This window comes from Magallana gigas, chromosome 9 (genome assembly GCF_963853765.1).
Source record: "Magallana gigas chromosome 9, xbMagGiga1.1, whole genome shotgun sequence".
NCBI classification, from domain to species: domain Eukaryota; kingdom Metazoa; phylum Mollusca; class Bivalvia; order Ostreida; family Ostreidae; genus Magallana; species Magallana gigas.
In genome coordinates, this window is record NC_088861.1 from 49,222,522 (window position 1) to 49,245,020 (window position 22,499).

The following is a 22,499-nucleotide window of genomic DNA, read 5'->3' on the forward strand; positions in this document are numbered from 1 at the left end:
TTTTAATATATTTAACATATTAAACCATTTTTCTTTAAAATTTTGAGAATTTTTAAGATTTTGATTTTAGAACGCTGTTTGTTATAGTAATGTTTCATTATACATTTCATGATTATACATTAATTTGGTATTTTTATTATTTAAATAACTTCGTTCTAGTTATATTTGATAAAATTGGCAGTTCTCCAGTTCAGACATAGACATAACGGTAGATATTCTAAAAAACGCTGTAGATATTCCAAAAAGGCTAATTAGTCCATTGATCTATTTCTTTGACACAGTTTATCATTCTATTTTGATTAGAGCGCTTATCATAAATTATATGCTTTTTTATAAGTTGATCATCGACTCATCAAATCTTGAATGTAACGGATCTTTCTCATGCAGTATTGTTTAATTACAATGTAATATTTTGAACGTTTTTTTCAGTTGAATCAGTTTTACTTTACTTAAAAACAACAATACACTTTCGTTTTACTTTTTCTAATATAAAAAAAAATATACTGCGTATCTGACAGGATTTCAACATTTATTTTCAATTATCCTTTGCGATCTACAGTTTATTTTCAATTCACAAATCACATAAACATATATTTAGTTGTGTTTTGAATCCCATGAAGTTTACCTATTCGGTATTAACAAAGAAGTTTCAGTATATAAATACTCTCATTAAAAAGATCAAGTTTATACCTGTACCGACCGTGTCGCCTTCCGAGTTAGTGTTCTGTATTTCTCGATCCGTAACATATTCTGTTTGCTTGCGAAATATTCCACAACAAAAACAATATAATCCACAACTACCTCCGCCACTCATTCCTATATAATGAATACATTCACACCAATTAACAAAACCTGATCTAGTTTAGGATTTTACGTTGTAAACAGACGAAAGATTTACGGATAGATTCGGTGCATGTGACCTAATTCATCAATATAGGTGGTATGAATACTTGTACATATTTTTAGAATGAAAGAATTCGAAAATGAAACTAAAACAAATATCAATCGAAACAAATGTACACTTCTAAAATAAATTAAGATAAGTTAGGCTAAATAGAATAAAGTTATGCTTTAATCATGCAAATCATTCTAACGATGGTAAGAAATTGACAATAAAACGTGTTAAAACTGTTAATCTAAATTAAATGAAAGTAGAAATTCAAAGCGGTTCAGGTGACAATTGGTGTGTATGATTTAGCTTAACTGGGTGTACACCACTGAACACAGATTAACACATTTTGTATTGTATATCAAGTGTACTTAAACATATTAAATGGTGTAGCATAGAAAAAATAGGTTTAAATAAGACGGACAAGGATGCATTTTTAGCAGAGAGACTGATGCTCATATATGTTGAAGGTTTTCCCTTGGTCATACAATTAAAATAAATTTGTTAAATGTGTTTTGTGGTGAAATCTAATTCAATATATGTATATGTATAATTTAATATATATATATACAAGCTATGTTTGCTTTAAATGCTTCAAAACAGATCTACTGTGGTCAATCCGTATATTAGGTTATACAGAATGTATAATTCTATCGAGGGACAAGTCATCCTGAAATTTAAGGTTTTCTGTTTAACTAAGATATGTTAAGGTAAGGGACAGAGCTTAATACAAGTGTAAACCAAATTGGTTAATGTCTTATGGTTAACATTCAATGGTTAGTATCAGGGTAGTTTTGATTATCGACAACACTTACATTGTTTTAAATTTTTCCCGATTCAACCTTTCAGCATAATGTCCTATAGACTCTCCCAAGATAATTACGCGGCAGACTTTGACGATTTTTAATAAAAAATACACATACCGCGAAAGAAATGCTTTTTAAAAAGAGACAAAATTATGTCTTCTGCATACCTACCTTTCATTACTAATTTGATAACCCTGAGAGCTGTTTTACCTTAACCCCGGCTTTGTCTATCGATTACTAAAACGGTAAAATGTATAAACTATACATAATTAGCCTATGCGAATACTATTTAAAGTTTTTGAATAGCAGATGGAATTAGATGCGCTACGTGTTGAATTCGAAAGGACGTTTGGTGCGTTTAAGAGATAAAAGTAGATACACCGTTATAGTTAGTGATTCGTTTTGTTATGGCTACATGTAGGTGAAACACACGATGGGAACATTGGAGAAACATTAAGTGGATTTAGATTAAATTTAAAACTTCAATATGATTTTCTATACATACCTATCGAATTCATGTAGAATGCAAACAACTTATGATTATAAATTTGCAAAAGTTAATTCTACGGAATGACTTCTTACCATTTGTAATAAAAAGTAAAGATAATAAAACAATTTGATTTTGTTCCGCTGTGGTATTGAAAGCAAAAGATACCCAAAAGTGATAAGGCAAATGAAAATATTGTTCTGAATTCGGCTAAATGTAAAAGACTTACCTAGTGTGGCAATAAATATGTTCATTAGAAATCTTTGAATACGGCAATAAAATGATGACCGCCATGTGCTTTACAAAACCCCGATTTTCTCCTCTTTTTCGATAAAATTGACGAGATTATATTCACAAAAATTAAAGTTTTGAGACTAATGCTGAAAAAGTATGTTCAATTATGTGTTTTATTTCTTTTAATTATGGTAAACTTAAGCAAGAATCTTACTTAAAATGGAGGTTTATTTGAAACACAGAGTTTAAAAATTATTTCAAATTGCGAAATTTTTCATAAACTTCTTTTTTTCAAATATTCAGTCATGCAGACAGGGTTAGGTATTTACTGTGAAAAATGTGTCGAAAGATTATTTTTAATTTTGTTTTGATCGTATGTATATCAATAATTTATCTGTATCTCTCTGTCTTTCTCATTGTGAATCTCTCTATCTTACTCTCTCTCGCATTGTAGGGATTAACTAATCTTTCATTATATCGCAGAAACCATCCAACTGTTTGTCTATTTGACTTAAGTTAAATCTACCAAAAATTTTCTCACGTGATTCACACATGTCACCTTTATAACTAGCAACACATCCATTTAAACATGTCCCGTTAGTATTGGAACACTGGCTCACGTCACGACAATGTCCACATGTCTCATTGCAGTCAAATCCATATGTACCTTCATCACAAGCTAAAATCAATTTAAAATGATTGTGATATGTTTAAAACAAAAGCTACACATCACTGAACAACGTTAAACATTGTTCTTAACAAATAGTTGAAAAGTGGAAACCAATGATCTTTCATTATATTTGAAAGATATTTTAATCTTCAATTTAAGTCTGAAGCTGCGAAATTTATTGATTTTGTATCTTTTGACGACAGTTCTGGTTAGTTTTTTTATATCTACATCTTTGGATCACATACAAGTATGAACAGGTGACTGGGCTTTCCCTGAATAAACTTTCTGATTAACACAACTGTTAAGAAGTAATAAAGAACTCGTCACGTTTTGTAGAATGTTCCCGCTGGAGAGCGAAGAGGTGAAAAAAAGCCTCTTCCTGAATACAGTGATTGTATTCTTATTAAAAATTACATATCATAAATATCTTTCTTTCTTTCTGTTTGGACTACTTATTAATATTTTTACATGCATTTCATGCTAATTAGCTTAAGAGTGATTTTGATTATATTTAGCACTACGTGTATATTAGTTTAAAATTAGATAAAATAAATATAGAAAACATCCCACAATACCTTCTTGACAATAAAGTCCTTTCCAACCTGGGAGACAGCTGGAATCACAGGAACCATTGACATGGTTACAGCCTAGGCATGTCTCTTTACATCTCTCTAAACAATGTTGTCGAAAATATCCACTCTGACAAGCTGAACGAAATAAATAAAAAAAACGTGTAGGCAAAAAACATATTTTTTCTTTTATACATAATTATTTATATGTTGGCGGTTATTTATTGGCCAAAGTCAAATGAATACATCGATTGGTCGTCCGGTCATGTGTCTATTTATCTGATAACAACTTTCTGCAACTACGATATTTGTCCCAAAATAAATGTATTTAAGTAATTCGAAGACATATAGATATAAAACGTGCGCCACAAAGAACTACTTACGCCGTTTACACAGTACACCTTCATAACCAGCATCACATCCAGTCAAACATGTCCCATTGATATTGGAACACTGACTTACTTCATGACAGTGTCCACAAGACTCCCTGCAGTCAACATCATACAGTCCTTTTTTGCAAGCTAAAACAATTTGTTGATAATTACGCAATTTTATTTGTGACATAGGTTTTGTAAAACTAGATATATTTGTCAAGCAATTTTTATCTACCATAAACTTTTAAAAAAAACATTTGTTGTACACTTTGATTTGTGTAGTATGTTTAAACTTTTTTTGCTTTTTTTAACAACATAAACGTGTAAAATCAAAATCTAAAAAAATGTTTGGTTGCACAGTTTGTTAAATGTAGACTGTTCTAACTTTCTTTTTGCTTTCTCTAACAATAGTGCTCAATAAGTCAATATTTACGTATTAACATAGTCAAATACATAAAATACAAAATACACAACACGATTTACTAACGTTGCTGGCAGTAATCAAGGCTGTATCCTGGTTCACACCCATATACACATGTTCCGTCCACATGATCGCATTTCGTCTTGTTTCTGCAGCGCCCACAGTCAAGAATACATTTGTCTCCGTATTTCCCTTCTTTACATTCTGTTATGACGAAATTTTCATGCGTCATAGAGTTATTTAAATGTGGCAACTGTCTATCATATGCCTAACTCTGTGTTAACTCAAAACGACCAGCACAAAGCTGTGAATTGATATAAATAGTACCAAGATCAGTCAAAACCATATTTTTAGGCAACAAAATACACTCTTAGTCATCGTGTACATGTATTTAAAAAAACTTCTTGGAAACAATAACGTTTCTGATTCCAACGGTTACTTTTAATTTTCATGACAAATATAGTTAAAAATCATTTGACAATAAATCATTATCCTAATTTGCTAGATACTTATTTGGAATGTTAAATACATAAAATACAAAATACACAATTTACAGCTGGAAAATAATAACGCATCATTAGACTTAAGCGATGGCAGAAACATATTCTTAAGCATAAACTAAGATAACATTTTTTTCCTTATTCCATTGTTTTGTGCAAAACAAACATTTTTAGAAAAATTAAATTTCACTTTCTTATCAAAAGCTCGACTATAGGGCATCTTTATTTAATGAAAATTCTTGGTAAAAAAAATCTTGAATCAGACAACAACAGTAACATTTTTTGTATATGACAATTTACCTTGCTCACCGAAGTCCCCGATCCATCCAGACTGACAGCCTGCATCGCATAGACCAGTAACATGGTTACAGCCTTTACAAGAACTTTTGCATTTTTCAGTACAGTCTTGTCCAAAATATCCAACTGAACAAGCTAAAATGCCGAAAAAAATATTTTCATTAAAAAAGCGAAACTGTTTATGATGTGTATGATATCTATTTTAAAAAAGAACACCAAATTAAAAAGTTAATAAGTTAAAAAATTGTATCAAATAAAATATCAGCACATCGGCACCGCGCTATCTAGGTGCATTCATTTTTTATTTATTGATTTAATTTCAGAGGGCAAATGAGCCTGCATTTGTATCCTATATTTTAATATAAAGTAAAATCACCATTTGAAGGAGGTAAAATAATATTTACGTTAATAATCAGTTAATATGCATGCGTTCCCACAAAACCAACTAACTTAGATCTTATCTTAAACTGACATCGTATATGATTTACTTCTTAATTCAGTACTTCTCAAGTGAATTCATTATCTCAATAGAAACAAGACTTTGACCAATGCTTGCATGGGATGACATTGCATACGATATCAGACATTTACGAAACAGACATCGACACACCCGTATTCTTGACATTTACATAAAGAAGCTATATGCCTTCAACAATGATTTTAATTTTACTACACTTTATCTAGTTAGAATAATCTAACTGTGTCTTGGGACAGGCCCTCACCAAGTTAAAATACCTCCCATATACCCGTAATGTAGCAGAAAACTGCAGAATCGCTCCGAAACGATTTTGGAGAAAATTATTGAAGTTGCCTTACAAATAACAGTCACATTATTTATAACAAACCATTTTGAGGCTGTAAATTCCTTTCATCTAAAAAATTCAATTCATATCGTTGAAGAATTCAACACTTTTTCATTAACGTTTTTACTTGCTTGAAATTTACACACCCTGTTGACATTCGGAACTCCCGGGGTTTTTCATAGTAATTGAAATGTATAAGAGTTATCTTCCGTATTTTCTTTGATGAACAGAATATAAAGCAAAATTCGAATGAAAATTTACACGTATTTGTATTATCGTTTCTGAGTTTATTCATGCAAATGTGATATTGTGAAAACATAAACTAAAATGCCTTTCATGATATAGGGTGGATCCAATGCGCATGCGCAAGATTATTAGATTCTAAAAAATTCAGATAGTTTCCGGAATTTTTTAGCAATTTTCGTTGATTATCAATTCGCAAAACTTGATTGAGAAAAAAATAAAAGCATATTGGTAATATTTTTAAGTAGCAATGATGTTTAAAATATATAAAACATGAGACAGTAATTTTCCAGATTTATCAGTATTAAAGGCTAAAAATTCGAGTCTATTATTTTAACAAAGTACTATAGATATCAATTGATGTTGCCGTGAATAATTATATTACCATTTTCACAGCGTTGACCCCTGAACCCGGGTTTACAGCTTTGACAGGTGCCCGTTTCTATATGACAGTACTGACAGTTAGCGTCTGGACAGGGAACAGAACAGTGAGATCCGTAAAATCCTGTTTTAGGACAACCTTAAGACAATGATAAAAATTGGCAAGTTGGATTATTGCAAATATTGTATCAGACGATGAACAAGAGGCCCAATGACCACAGGAGCAAAACTCAGATAAGTTGATAAAACGATACTTTGAATTAAATGAAATTAATTTGTGAACTCATTCAAAGTTCTTCATTCCGGACTGTTTTAATTGGCTATGACAATTCTTCCTTTAAATTTATACAATATTTCATATTACCTATACGTAAGCATATAGGTCAGTACTCTTATATCCAAGTTGTTAAGCTGCCTTTTTGGTTATTACGTTCTTATTAATCGGTTTTGGTTTCCATAAACGTTTATTTGGTTAGCATAAGTTTAATTACAAACTTGTTTCTTATTAACACAACGCAAATAAATTACATAAAAATTGTATGTGAATTAAATTTACTTTACAATCTCCTGTATCGATAGCTAAATCATGACCATTGCTATCACTGTTTTTTTTTTTAACTATTAATCACGTACCATAAACTTCAACTTCGCAGAGGTTACCGTAAACATTTAGGGTGAAGCCTCGGCGGTAAGTATTTCGTCTCTCGTTGTAGTAGATGACGTAATGTCCATGTGCATGACAGGTGGCGGTGAAGACGGCAGGGAGGGTATACATTGTGAAGTGGTTGTCCTTGAAACATAGAGTCCCCTGATGCATGTCTGTAGTTTTTGAGACGTATAAAGAGAATCCAAGATAGAAGTTGGCATATGTTCTCTGGAAATCTGCATATTGAAACAACAACAATAGTATCGTTGTAAATTAAATAAAAACAGGAATGTCTTGCAAAAGATTCTTAACTTTGAGTCTTTCTGTTTGCCGTTAAAACCCACACTAATAAAAATAAACCGAATTGACTAGTTTTCAATTTGAAATTGTTAACAAAAATAACATCGATTTCATATTTGTATTCATGGAAAAAAGGATATTAATCTTTACATATGTCTAACAGGAGAGTGGACAACCTGGTCTATAGACCACCAAGAGAGCATTCAGTTGACCGATGGTTGTCAAATTTTTACTCCAATAAAATTGGATTAAAAATCAATAAAACATCAATAATTTTAGGAAAATAACAACGGACTATGCATCTCCGTAATCAAAACCTCAAATACTATATCATGTACGAGGGCTTTCTAAAAAGTTTATAGATAGATATTGGATACCGAAATGCTTGTCATAAAACTCAAAAATCAAACTTGAGTTGTTTTGAATGCTTCTCCCTAAAATCAAACAAACTGGTTTCTGCATTAAAAGGGTCCCAGAGGTTATGCACAACCGAGTGTAGATATTGTCCAAACTTCATAGAATTCCTTTAAGTTATGATTATATACAGTTTTTTCTTTAAAAAAGTTGTCAAAACTTCATTATCTTCAAAAGAGATGCAAGTAGCATTGTGTTCGTCATCTTCATGCGTCAGCGCGCCAAGATAAAATTCTGTGTCGACTTGGCTAAACATTGATAGACACGATACAATTGATGGATACAACAGGAAAGCATCGTGATATTTCGAGATCACTAATCCACAAGCGGCACCAACTATTTTTATGGAGCGTGGGGTTATACGGCTGGCCAATCGAATAAATGCGGCTTATTACTCTAAGGTAACCGATGGACAACGAGGTTATAAAAACGTCATTAAAATTTAACGTCAGCTTGGGTTGTGCAGCCTGTAAAGGCAATGTACATGTATATATAATACTTTCATGAAAATAAGGTAGTTATATAGAATGACATAACATGTGTCTACGAACCTTTTAGACAACCCTCGTAGATATACAACAGTATATATTGTTAAAAATGTTATGAAATATTAAAAAAAAATAATCAATTTGCTTTTGTATAATAATTTTGTATTTTTCTATTCAAATCTTAAACATGTAAAATTACGGAATACAATCACCAATAGTTGAAATGTTTGATTCTGTCACTTCCGGGATTTTGTTTTTCCCCGTTCAAACTTTTTGGCACATTTATTAGATGTAAAGTTATTTCTATGGGCTATATTCACAATGATATCATTCATTGTAACTATCTATAATTATTTACTTTAAACTAATTGAAACCAAGCTTTGCTTAGACGAGCTCACTATTGGTCTTGATCTTTCGTTTCTATTTTTATTAAAGTGAGAATTTAAGTAAGCTTGTATAATTGAGAAAAAAAAATTAAAATTTAGTTTATGCATTCACTTTTACATATGGCATTGATTATATTGTCTCTTTCATAAAAACAATCATTTGAAGGACAACTGCCGTACAGCGTAATAATAATTAGAGGTAATTTAAACAAATAGAAAATACAACAACATTTTTTCTCGTGTACAAGTTGTATAATTTCTAAGTCTTCTAATATTTGTTTTTACTTTTACCTAATGTGGTAGCATTGTTTGTCAGGAAGTATATGGTGATGTGATGGATGCTGTGGGTGCTTGTAAGGTTGACCCACCAGGTGGCGGTTTGTTTGTAATCAGCCGATACAGCACATTGACCTCCCCACAAATTCAGGTCAGATTTACGTCCGTCTACAGCGTTACTGGCGTCGCATCTATCGTCGCCTGATCTGTATGGGTACAGTTGATGTGCTGGTTTGTTTAGAGCAACATTAACTGTAAATTCAAATAAAGTATTATCATATTTTTTTAACTTCCTGTTGCATGTGCGTTTCTGTCAGAACTTTAGTATTTGAATTTAATTTGATAACTATATATCCCCTAATTTGTTTGATATAAAAATCAGTTAAATTAAGACAGTGAGATTTGTTAAACAGAAAACTATTAAAAATTACCCCAACCACCTAAAAAAAATGGAAATTAACGCATCAATCTGTAACCCACATTAGTACATTAACATCAATATACATGTATTGGCACTGATCAGATATATTATATGGTCGAGTTCTTTAAAAAAATGTATATTTTTATTTTTTTTCTTTATAAGGACCACTGCAGTTAATAGAGATAAAAAGCAGAATTAAAAAAAAACTAAACCTTTCAGTGATTTTGGTTAAAATAAATTTAAAATAATGTTGATCACTAATATGAACTACATTATAAAATACACACTTATGTTGCTTGACATTTCAATTTCTGTATAATATTATATGATGGAAGTACCGAAATGCCATTTCTTAAACGTTTCTTAGCTAATATTTGTCGATCTTTAATGAATCGAGAGGGTCGGAGAGTCGTATATGTTAAAACTAAACTTCTTTAAAAAGACATGTTGCATGATAATATAGAAACAAATATCGAATTCAAAAGGTTTTACATATGGAATTTTTCTATACTTAATGATAATTTCTAGCAATACAACTCATATATAAAACCAATCTAATGGATAATTTGTTGATTACCCAGCCTTCTCAAACCACACTTATTTAACTATATTAATCTAAAAAATATATTACCAAAACCGTTTGTGATTTCCAAAAATCCGAAGAACAAGCACATCAAAGCCATGACTAGAACAAAACACGCAAGGACTGAAGTTGTATTATTATACAAAATTAATAGGATTTTAGCTTACTTCCGTAATTATACAGGAAACAATTCCATCTTGATAGAGCAATTCACTATTTAACATGTATTATTTCAATGTACTATAGCATATCATATTGTTTCTTAGTTTTGGGGAAAAAAAGATGTTTCAAGCGTTTTCGCAAGTGCAATATATCAGCTATTGATATTTTAAGCCAAAATTATTGTGTATATTTTATATCTTGAAATACATTATCTTGAATGATATGGGCCATTTTGCCTTTCTGTATGAAGAGCAATGACGATGACACTTTTTGTATAATGTATATACTCTTGTATTTCCCAAACTGGTTCTATTTTTATTTTAAGAATGTTTTTGTTGATAAAAGTTTATAAAAGTATTACTATGTTTGGTTTAGGATTAATGATTAGCGATGAAAAATTGAATAGAACACATTTGTGAAGCATTTTTGGTCACTCTGATAACTCTTTATAGCTTTATTGGTTTAGAAGACTAAGTGGTCAATAAATTAGCCATAGGATCTACCGTAATCTTTCTTCTTTTTTAAAACTATACACGATCTTCAAGTACAGGAGAAACAAGTATTCCTTTTAAAGGAATGATCGGCAATAATGATATATTGATAGCTAGTTTGGTGTAAAATAATTAAAAAAGTACTGTATTTTTTACAAAATATAGAATATTTTGAATCTGTACACCATAATTTCATCATTATAAACCGTCAACAAATTTAATTTTGAAATAAATTTGGGGAAAGTCGTTCGTAAACTCCTTGTCTAGTTTTATATTTTTAACGTAATTATTAAATGTTAATGTATATTCTTCTTCTTATTATTCTTATTCTTCTTCAGAATACTGAGTAGGGCTCTTCAAAGAGCATTAACAAGTATACAAAGGAAGAGTTGTATTAAAATAATTTAATGCGACTGAAAAACATTGAATGCCATCATAACTTGCTATTGAGGTCGCATTATAACGTAACCTTGTTTATAAATCAAATCGTCTTCCTAGCTACTATTATGTAACATCAATAGAGCGAGGTCAGTTCATGGATTCTTATGATTGAGGGCAGTTCATCGAGGTCAACTGCATTACTGAATGAATCTTTCAATCGAAATTCTTACGCGTGAGACAAAACGTGCATTCTTGAATTAACAGGTCGAACCGTATTTTATGTATGTTTGCATCTCTTAAGGTCAATGAATTGAAATAAAACTGAGTAAAATGTTATATAAATACTAAAACAAACTTCAAGCTTTTATAAGAACTACTTATGCAAGCGGAATGTGTGCGCACGTGGAAGCATTTGCCGGATGCCTAATATGGACACAATAGTAATCGTCCGAAGCTGATCACAAAAATTACTTGTTAGTTTTAAGGATGACGTTTACTCAGAATGAAAAAAGAAATCTACTGATGATAATGAAAAACCAACTATTGCGTGTTAAAGACCTTACATGGTAGTGTTATTCTTTACTTTCAAAAAAGTAGGTCAATGACCTACTTTTTGAGTTAATGGCCATTGAATATTTTTTGAAAATTTAAGAAAAATCCATAAAAATTTTACACTATGATTGAGATTTTCTTAATTGTGAAAATAATACAAATTGCTTAACTCTTTTACAAATGAAATACAGTTTATGAATGGTAGTGACATTAGATAGATACAAAGCATTAAGTTTTCATTCACAATTTTTATAGATATTCTAGTCCGAATTTCCTCTATCAGTTTTCAAATTACTACCCATTTTTGATTCAATATAACAAAAAAATTAATGATGATAATGCTAAAATATTTATAGCATTAAACTAAGTATATTGACCTTTCTCTGCTGGCATGACATTTTTATGAGGTCAATGATAAAAATTTTGAGATATGGTGTCTTTTATCATTTTTAAGCATTTTCAATATTATTGTGTGTGCCATACGATTATCTAAACGAAAATGCAAGAGAAAACAGAAAATATGCAAAATTATGTTGACTAACAAATAAAATCTTAACTTTAAATATTATAGTACTACCAAAAATATTTCAGTGGAAAACAAAATTTGAAAAATTTAGTCCAAATTTCCTCTGTTTTGCTAAAAGTCCAACTTTGTCAGAGCCTAATTCCATAATTTAGTTCAAATATCGATTGTTATTCCAATAATAACTCATTTCATAAATACTTTTTGTATTTAAAACAATTTTTACTCATGAAATTAAACTTTTTGACAATCCGGATTTGAGAACTCAAACCCTGAGTAAACGACGTCCTTAATATATGATTATTTCTATATCTATATTCAGTCGTTTCTTTATGGAGATCTATAAAGTATAAATAGGGCCACGAGTATTCATTTTCTTTGCATTAAATTTTATGGTAGATAGTTTGTTGACCATCCAAGCTCCTTAACTATAAATTGTTAAATTAAATAGTTTTCTTTATTACGTAATCTTATAACGATTTTTTAAACTGACTCCTGTAACATGGAATGAATTCGATGCATATATAAGTCATGGTCTTAAGTGTTACCTGTAGCAATTATAATTATTTTGTTTATACTAAATATGTTTGCTGCATGTCTGTAGTTCCTAGTATGCAATAAAAAAATGGATTGACGCTTTGGGAGCGAGAGTGTTTTACTTGCGCTATTGTTTGGCTTATCAATCTTATTCATTCACATTCTGTACGATATTTGATTCCAGTAAACTCTTCAGACATTTTACTCCTTACTTAATCTGGCTCTGATATTGTTTAAATTACTAATACCAGCCCCGCAAAGTGAAGTAGTGTAATTTGCTTATATGTAAAATAGGCGACTCTCGATGTTACTGACCGTGTGTCTTGCACGATTCAAAAATTGTAATGTGGAATTTCATTCACTGTTAAATATCGTTGTTAAATTGTAATGTCGAGACTATTTTGCGTAATGTTGGAATTAAAGATTGTTCGTGTAATTAATTCTTACTTCGTCCTTAAGGTCAATTGAGAATTTTTTATACAATAGGTAAAAGTTAAAAACTTTAAGTGAAAACAGACTTTAAAACATTCTAGAACTGTATGTTTGTTGTTTCAAACAAAAATTGCATTATATTTATAAAAATTCATATATTAATATAAGAGGTCTTCTATAGAGGTTTGAAAAATGATAAATGTTCACCAGACTTAAAAGATAAGAAAAGCAATTAGTGAATTACAATTTGAAAAGTTTATATATGTATTATTGTGTCCTATCTACTAAGTGTTTTCCCCATTTGAAAATAGTAATTGTCTTGGTGTTAGGGTGTGTACTTGTTATGTCATGGAAATGACAGATGTCATGTTGTTGATTGGAATTGGCATTAATGTCAGAGAAAATCGAGATTTTGTACGATTATTCAGAAAGAGTATGTCCCGATCTAAGATGCAAAGGGACAAAGCCTCCCACCCCTTAAGTATTTTTAGGGCATTGGGAGTAGTGACTTAAGTTGGCTATCGGCAATTACATCTTCTTAATGAATGGGTGCCATGTAGGAGGAAGTCAGTCATGAGGACCCAAAACTGTAGAGTCCAGGAACAGTGTAGTTCTTAATGTGAGGTAGTTAAGGGGAGAAAGCTAGTTATTTTACCCCGGACTTTACAGTTTTATGGAAGGCTATATGAACGCAGATACCAACCCAACAGTGACACAGGAACACCAGAAGGAGAATACGTCGCAAATGATGCGTTTACTCTGATGAATTTAATGACTTATACAGCTACATCCCAAACTGGACTTAAAGCGACAGGAAGTGCTCCAATGGAAGGAGATTAAAAATAATTTTAAAATAATCTGAAGCCTTAAAGGAGCATGGTCCCGATTTTGGTAAAACATTATTTTTTTCGATTTTAATGTTTACAATGCTTAAGTAAGGCATTTTTAATAGGCAACCAAAATTTGGTTGTCATTTGTTGTGTTATAAGCGAGCTTACAATTCTTCGCTACGTAAACAAAACTTTTGTTTACATTTTGAATGTTGAAGTAAAAATTCCATTTTTAGACCTAACATGAATGTGTTAATCATTAGTAACTGTTTATGTATGCTTAAAATGAATAAAAAGATAGACAAATCAGCTTGAAAAAGATGTTTACTGGTATATTGAACCTATGTAAACAAAAACAGGGCACGAGCCTTGTTTACATAGCGAAGAATTGTGAGCCCTGTATATCTTGCTTAAAACTCATCGACTTGCATCCAAATTTCATTTGATCGTTAGAAATTCATTCTAAAGCATTGTAAATAATAAAAACAGAAAAATAAAATTTGACCAAAATCGTGACCATGCCGCTTTAATGTAACATTGTAGTTCTTCTTGTTGGGCAACATATTTTAAACAGGTTACTATATATTTAAATTTTGAAACTTTAAACTCCTTTTGGGAAGGCTCAGTTTTCCCTATGTGTCCGACTTTATCGGCTTAGAATATACTATCTGAGGATGATTGCATAGTAATCTTAAAATTTTACTTTCTCTATATATTTGTATGTTAAACGTTAAACCGCTCTTAGGGCCCCTATATTAGTCCAAGATCACAATTTCCTCAATCCAAATTTTATACCATCAGATCACAATTTTAAAAATTCAAAATTTACACCATCTGAGGATATTTGCATAGTAATATCACACATTGCAGAATTGTAGTTCTTGAAAAGGTATATGAATATTTTCGCAAAATAATTCTATATTGAAATTTGTTACCCTCTTGGGGCCCCTACGATCCCAACTTTTTCAATTCAGATTCTTCACTATAAATACAAGCTGTGGATTTAAATATTGGCATTTCTGGTGCAGTGGTTTTCGACAAGAAGATTTTTTGAGACACAAAGGTTATTTTTACTGTTTCGTTATTGTCTCTCTTTTAACAAAGGTATCTCTCATGATTTTAACAATTCTGAACTTTCTATACAAATTTGTTTTACTAGGTTGGGTTATATTATGCCTGACTTTTCCTCAGATGAAGCAAAACTAAGAAAAATTCACAAACGGAAGGACGGACATACAATCCGACAAACGGATAGCAGCTGATCGAAAAAGCTCATGTCAACCTCTGGTTCAGGTGAGCTGAAAGAGCTCAAGGAATTTCAACAAAATCAAGAGGTTCTATTTCCTCTATGATGAACACACTTCAAACAATAAGCAGTAGTAGTGAACCAACCAGGCCAAGGATACAGATGGTCTAATATATTTGAAGCTGTTTGATACACATGTGTTTCACTTATGAGACATACCGGATATCCTTTTTTCCCCCGTGTCACGAAATTTACGGAAATAGGTAAATTGTAGAGCATTTTTTTTTTATTTCCGTCAGTCTTTTTTGCGATTGTTAAAGTTTGTTATATACAATTATCAGAATACGTTTCTGCGTTTTCTATATTTTGCACTCGAAACGACATCACAGATATCCGCTAGTTTTACAAGTTTTATCTATTATGAAATGTATTGTTTAACTATACACACATGATAAACAAATATTTACTTCAACGAAACCATGGCAAAATGTTTTTCAAAATTGATATTGAATGCATATCAGAAATTCATGTGTAGCTGTATAAAACAGAAACAGTTTTTAAAGTTCTTTTTTCCCTGTAATTATGCAGAAAAACATTGCCAAATCTTTTAACATAACAAATGTATAACACTATTTGATTTTAAGATTTAGTTGCACCAAGTTTGGTTGAATTATTCTTGGTAGCTCCAGAGAAGAATAAAAAAGACAAAATTCTTAGACGGACGGACATACATACAGACAAATTAACAGACGGACGGGGGGCAACAGATGATCGATAAGCTCTCGTGAATCTATGATTCCGTGGGGCTGAATGAAATCAGATAAAACCAAAAGTTTATATTTACATTATACGTAAACAAATTTCAAACAAAAGGAAGCAGAAACAGACCCATCAGATCAAAGATTCCTCACGTATGAAAGCCAGAAAGAAATGAAAATGGTAAACTAGACCAATATTACAACACGTATTTACTTGACAGATATCAATAGGAATTTCAAACTTGATATTGAATGAATATAAGAGATCAATGTTAAAGTCAATACCTATTATCTAGTAAAAGAAAGGTGCTTTCATGTTTTTGAAATTTAAGATATAAAAACGTTTATTATTTTCCGACTTATGTCATTTATTTTTAATGAGACATAGATATTGAGGTTTTGTCATGTATTTTTTGGGGGGAGGATTTTTTTTAAAGAAGCTCATATGTAAGTAGCATTTGCAAATCATTGAAATAAGAACACTTGTTAAGACGAAATATTTGAATATTTGTGATAACAAAATAGATTCGTGATGTGTTTTATTCAAATACATTATAACGTTCATACTAACAGTACAGGTTTATTTCAAAAAAGAACATTTAATTCAAGCTAAAAAAATGTACAGAAAATTAATTTGCCGTATGTTTATGGTAAATATGAACCTAAGTGTGTTTATTTAGGCACCGAATGTGAAGTTTCGCATGTCATCGGTCCTTTAACACGCTTATGCGCGGTATTCAATTTGTCTACACAGCCTTTTTGTGTTAAAGAAGCGCACTGAAGCTTTTGTAGTAAACTAAAGCTGATTTGAAATTTGGTTATGATTACTTGAAGTTCCCATTATATGCAATGCTAAACGAATTATCAAAAATGATCTTATTAGATATCAGTTTGTTTCCTTTTACCATCAGTATACGAATGTCTCTTAAGATGAATTCTTTACACAGCTAATTGTGCCACATACGTTTCACATATGTTTGAACTTAACACACGTACAACATACGTTAAACATACGTTACACACGTGAAGTCAAACCGTACGTTACACATATGTTGAGAAACGCATGGTTAACATACGTGTGATTACATACGTTCAACATCACATATGTTTAACATACGTTAGATTTTACATATGTTAAACAGATGTGAACCATATGTTTTACATATGTAGATCTCAACCACATGTTACACATTTGTTAATAATCACATGGTTAACATGAGTTCTAAAAACCATATGTTACACGTGCGTTAATAATATATATGTTTTACATATGTGTGACGGCATGCATTTGAATAACTTTACATTAAGATTTAAGGGGGCGGGGGGGGGGGGGGGGTCGGAGGGATACCAGCCCCCCCCCCCTTCCCGAAAATGAAAGTTAATGAAATTTACACAGTAAAATTATCGCAAATATGCCTTGGACCCCCCCCCCCCGGGCAAACACAATTATTCTTCTGAACCCCCCCCCCCCCGGAAAAAACTTCTGGATCCGCGCATGATCTGCATGTACATGTCTGATGTTGCTTTATTGGTTTAAATTTTATATGTAGTTATGCATAAATAAAGTTGTTTCATTAACAGAAGCCTCGTGTCTTCTTAAAATTAATTCGATAACGAATCCGGATTTAATACGAATTGGTTTTAGTTTTGTCGATGACAAAATATACGTCACATTTTTACGTCACGGAGGCAGAAGATCGAACTGCAGGATGAATTTAGCAGAGGTAATGATTGTCAAGCATTCGTTTTTATTTACTTGCATTTGAAAATTATATCGTACAATTACCTTTGTCAAAAGAGTAAACATGTAGCACGGAGCTGTAACTGTGTTCTCCGGGAAAATTTGGGTTGAATTAATGACGATAAAAATGATGTTTCCCCAGAGAGCTACAACTAAGCAGCTAGGCTATTTGGTTTAGTTAATTAAGAAGAATCATTACTTATTAAAACCCATAAAATATATGTCGATCTTGGATAATACGCAGTTGAAAACTGAAATATTTGATAGTAAAGAAAAACTAGAGCAAAGCCTGTACAAAGTAACGAGTAGGTCTACCATTGCAACTAAGTGAAATGATTATTGAATTGCCTCTATTAAGTTGTATTCTTATTGCATGGTAATTGAAATTTTTTATAGGCATGCATTGGCTGCTTGACATATCCCTAGAAGAGGACATCAACTAGCTAACACAGTCAATGACAGATGTCTCTTTGAATTGATAAAATTATAATGTAAGTACACATAGCATTGCATTTCACAATTTAAACATGTTTTAAGGGTCATCAACACCGATGGGAAATTTTTTTCCATACAAATCCAACTTAATAAATAACTCTAAGGTATGGACTTCTATGACATACTTCATTAAAAGTAGAAGTCATTGGGTGTTCAGGATCATTAATGATAATCTGTTGCATGACACCTACATGTAAATTTGTATTTCTTCGTAAGTAAGTGTAAAATTTTGATATATCTATTTATCTAATGCATGTATTATAGTTTGTAGCAAATGGATATAATACAGAAGTTTCAAAGATCTGATGTGATGTAGCCTGAAGATTTTGTAATGAATGATCCAGGATCCAAAAGATCTTCGCGGAGTTCAAAGACAGTTGCATTGTGGTTGCTAATTTAGTGACAGATTGAGGTAATTCAATTTAGATAAGGCTTAATACATACATGTATCCAGTCACCCCCCCCCCCCAACCTTATACCCCCCTATTATTTCCTTTTGTTTCAGCAAAGATTTTTTTTTAAATTTTCATATAAAAAGGGAATTATCAAGGAGTTGCCCCTCCCCCCCCCCCCCCCCAATGCATGCACACACACACACACACGCACACACACACACTTTTCTGGGGACTATGTGAAACTATGTGTAAGTGTACTTTAGAATATCATTTCACCTAAATGATTCAAATTATTTGCATAAAAAAATATTTACATGTATACGTTGTTTTCCGCTCACATGTATAAATTCTATTTTTTATCATTGTCATGGGAAAACATTAAAAAGGAAGAAGTTGGAGGTGGACAAAAATCAGGATGAATATACTAGAGGTAAAGTATTAATTTTTCAAATTAATACTTGTGATTGACCTATTTTGCCCTCTCTATCTCTCTCTCTCTCTCTCTCTTTCTCTCTCTCTCTCTCTCTCTCTCTCTCTCTCTCTCTCTGAGAGCTTGCAAATAAAAGAAAAAAATATTAACAATTGTAAACTTTCTTCATGTTGTATTTGCAATAAAATCTAAATGGATCCTGTTTTTCTTTAACAATATTGTTGAATAAAAAAGCAACCGAGGCATTTGTAAATTTTACTTTATCATAAAATGAAATTTAATGTAAAATTCTTTGTTTTTTTCCAGAAACTATTAAAGCACAGAAGAATGACAACAATATAAATCTAAATGTAATCATTCAAAGAATTAAATTCATTTTTAATCTCAAAACCGTCTTTCTTCTGAAACTCTAGTTTAAATTAACAAGTAGCTGGAAATGCAAAATGAATGTTTCCAAAGATCCACTGAAGTTACTGAGTAATCAATTGAAATGATTCAAGCAGCAAGATGAAGTATATCAAGAATGAACTGAAAAATTAGAAATATTCAAGTAATTTAATTTTAAGCAATTTACATGTGATATGTATGTAATTCATGTGAAAAACGTACGTTGGATCCACATACGTAAAACGTATGGAATGTATCACGTATGTCTAACACACGTGTAACATACGTTTCACATATGTTCATTAACGTACGTTAAACACACATGGTACTTAAATCACGTTAAACGTACGTGAGGTCACATACGTATCACACATGTTAAACTTATGTGAAACGTATGTGGCACATTTTGCTGTGTACATTTGCACAATTGTCATCAACTCTTAAACATTCATTGCAAATCTAATCTCTACTAAATTATGAATAGGACCATTACAAAACTTCCTTATGCTCAATACTTGATATATTCGATAGTAATTTCATAGGATTACGAAGATTCGGATACCGATATAACATTAAATTTTAAATAGTCAAATCCGGATTATGAATAATATTCGAATCTTCCGTTGTTCATTAAGTGAAGAAGTTAACTTCCTGTTTGGTAAACAATGACCCTTAGTTTTTTTTTCAAGCAGATTTAGCGTATAATTATAATGTTGTTCAATGTCTTGTACATTTGAGTTATTCATTAAAAAGTATAACTTATCATTTTCATTAAAATCTTCAAAGTTTACTTCAATGTTTTTAGGCTTTGCAAATAAATCAAAGCGAAAAATCACTGTTAAATTCACAATGTATTAAAAAGTTTTTTCATCCTCTAAAACATTATTGGCACAAAATTTTCATGTTCTAAAAATCAATGGAGTTACAGGCTTGGTTTGGCCAACTTCTTTTAGATTTACAAATCTTTAATGAAAGAAAGGGTTCAACTGTGTATATATATATATATATATATATATATATATATATATATATATATATATATATATATATATATATATATATATATATATATATATATATATATATATATATATATATATATATTTAAATTCACTATATTATCTGAACAAGAACGCGTGTGCAACAAACCCAAATTTATTATTTTAATATGATTTAAAAACAAATTTTTAACACAAATTTTTCTTAACATTTAAATATACCATTAACCTGTTTAGTCACAAAGTATTTTGAATAATAAAATCAACATATTGCAAATGCCATAAAAAGATTTCATAAAAACCATCACAAAGGTGATTTGTTTTTATTTTCTTTGAGAACATTATTAATAAATTTAACATTTGACACACTATAATAACCAAATTGAAAATAATATATGAATAAACACAAATATCAAATTCATTACTATTCTTAAATTTATAGGCAGTTTGCCTAATAAAACAACTTTGCTATACAACATATAATTATAAATGAATCTGCTAAGCTTCATGAAAGAAGACATGAACTACACTTGCTTGTTTAAAAATCAGCCTGATTTTTCCTTTGCTACGATTAGCTTCTGAGTCTCGATATCGTAAGATAAATGTGCTTGACCAGTGTGTGTTTCATCGTTTTGGTTCGTCATTTATCAGCACTTATTGATATTTCACAAGATGACTGGAATTGAAATATCAAGCTCCTGTCGTCCTGACCAATGAACAGTATTATTTTCCTTATAGTGCAAATGCTGACATGGGGCATGTGAACATGAATATCAGAAACTTGAATATACTTTTTGTTCTAAATTTTATATGAAGACGTTTGTTACCACCATCTTGTAATAAGAATAACTAGTAGTAGGAATTATGAAAACCATGAACGTATTATTGATTGATTGAGATATTGAAAGTAAAGTATTTCGTGGAAAAAAGAAACTATTGTATGCGTGTTAACACATTTTATCACAATGAATAAGTGGATTAGATTCAAGTTAATGTTTATCACCACCTATGTTTATTTACCTTGATAACTGTCCTGTTTTAATTTAAGCAAGGTAAATATAACTTACCGATGATGTCGTACTTTGCGGTTGAGTTGTTTATTCTATTTCTAGGCTTAAAAGAAGTAACATCTTATGGTAAGTATTTGAACTATTCATTTTTCACGTCATCTGAGTCACTGAAATAAAAATGTTCTACAATAGTGTCCGTCGTCTGTAAACGACGATTAAAACTTGGGAGATTGTTCAGCTACTTTTTCTTTCTTTTTCTTTGCTGTCCACACTTGGTCAATGTTTGTTGTGCGTATTGTTTCGTTAACAAGTTAAGTCGGGCGTTAACAACAGAGGGCTCTTTCAACTTCTTCTTTGACCATACGATTATAATACCAGTCCGATACAATTAGGATTTGGACCGCCATTGGGTGATGGAAGGACAATTGTTTTGATAATTATTTGCTTTTTAACTTTTAGTTAATCTGGTTCACGACCAAGGGTTACGCGGAGTGGCGACAATGAGCTCAGTTCCGGTCAATCCGGTCTGGTCCGCCACTAAGGCAATAGATTGGGATACAAACCAGAACGGCAACTTCTTGTGCTATATCCGATATCTCTCACCAGAACAACTCAGCCTGGTGGTAGGTGTGGTTACAGCGACCGTTTAATGTAGTCAGAGAATGAAGTTAGAGAAAGAAAGTGAGGGGAATAACGAGAGAGAAAGAGAGAAAGAGAAAGAAAGAAATAGGAAGAGAAAGAGAGAGAGAGAGATATGTTAAACATGTAAAAGGCAACTTAAACATATATGATAACAAAGACATATTATAAGAATCATATATGGCAAAAAATATGGTCCACATATATGTGGGTATGTTTCTCATATGATCTGCATCATATGATTTGATATAAATATGCACAAATGATTACTACATGATCCTAACTTAATGCAACACATATGGA

General features: G+C 31.2%; 2 protein-coding genes and 1 long non-coding RNA gene across 9 annotated transcripts in view; 1 reads left to right on the top strand and 2 right to left on the bottom strand.

The window, feature by feature from the left end:
- Positions 1-22,499, bottom strand: part of LOC105323696 (uncharacterized) — a 168,328-nt gene that overhangs the window by 19,405 nt on the left and 126,424 nt on the right. For 5 of the 7 annotated variants that reach the window (XM_034478767.2, XM_066071964.1, XM_066071962.1 and 2 more), the window contains one exon: positions 691-816. In XM_034478767.2, the coding sequence (XP_034334658.2) occupies positions 691-816 (126 nt within the window). Of the gene's footprint in view, positions 1-690; positions 959-1,866; positions 2,005-22,499 lie in introns of those variants that run through there. The other 2 variants (XM_066071967.1, XM_011422770.4) reach the window with 2 other exon arrangements.
- Positions 2,809-10,371, bottom strand: LOC105323697 (multiple epidermal growth factor-like domains protein 10). Its single transcript, XM_066071969.1, has 9 exons — positions 10,238-10,371; positions 9,201-9,437; positions 7,308-7,556; positions 6,679-6,813; positions 5,251-5,382; positions 4,517-4,654; positions 4,039-4,176; positions 3,662-3,793; positions 2,809-3,095 (listed from the first exon to the last, which is right to left on the bottom strand). The coding sequence occupies exons 1-9, from the start codon at positions 10,287-10,289 to the stop codon at positions 2,878-2,880; spliced, it is 1,431 nt and encodes a 476-aa protein (XP_065928041.1). The 5' UTR covers positions 10,290-10,371; the 3' UTR covers positions 2,809-2,877.
- On the top strand, positions 17,735-18,743 carry LOC136271248 (uncharacterized). The gene is made up of 3 exons (XR_010709139.1): positions 17,735-17,825; positions 18,239-18,333; positions 18,609-18,743. It is a non-coding gene; the product is annotated as an uncharacterized lncRNA (long non-coding RNA).

What these genes read in the sequence shown, in the direction of transcription:
- LOC105323697 (XM_066071969.1), bottom strand. Translation starts at nt 10,289, where the DNA reads ATGGCTTTGATGTGCTTGTTCTTCGGATTTTTGGAAATCACAAACGGT. An exon ending in GGAAATCACAAACGGTTTTG is followed by an intron (nt 9,438 to 10,237) that starts GTAATATATTTT and finishes TTGAATTTACAG; the next exon opens with TTAATGTTGCTCTAAACAAA. An exon ending in AAACAATGCTACCACATTAG is followed by an intron (nt 7,557 to 9,200) that starts GTAAAAGTAAAA and finishes TTCAATATGCAG; the next exon opens with ATTTCCAGAGAACATATGCC.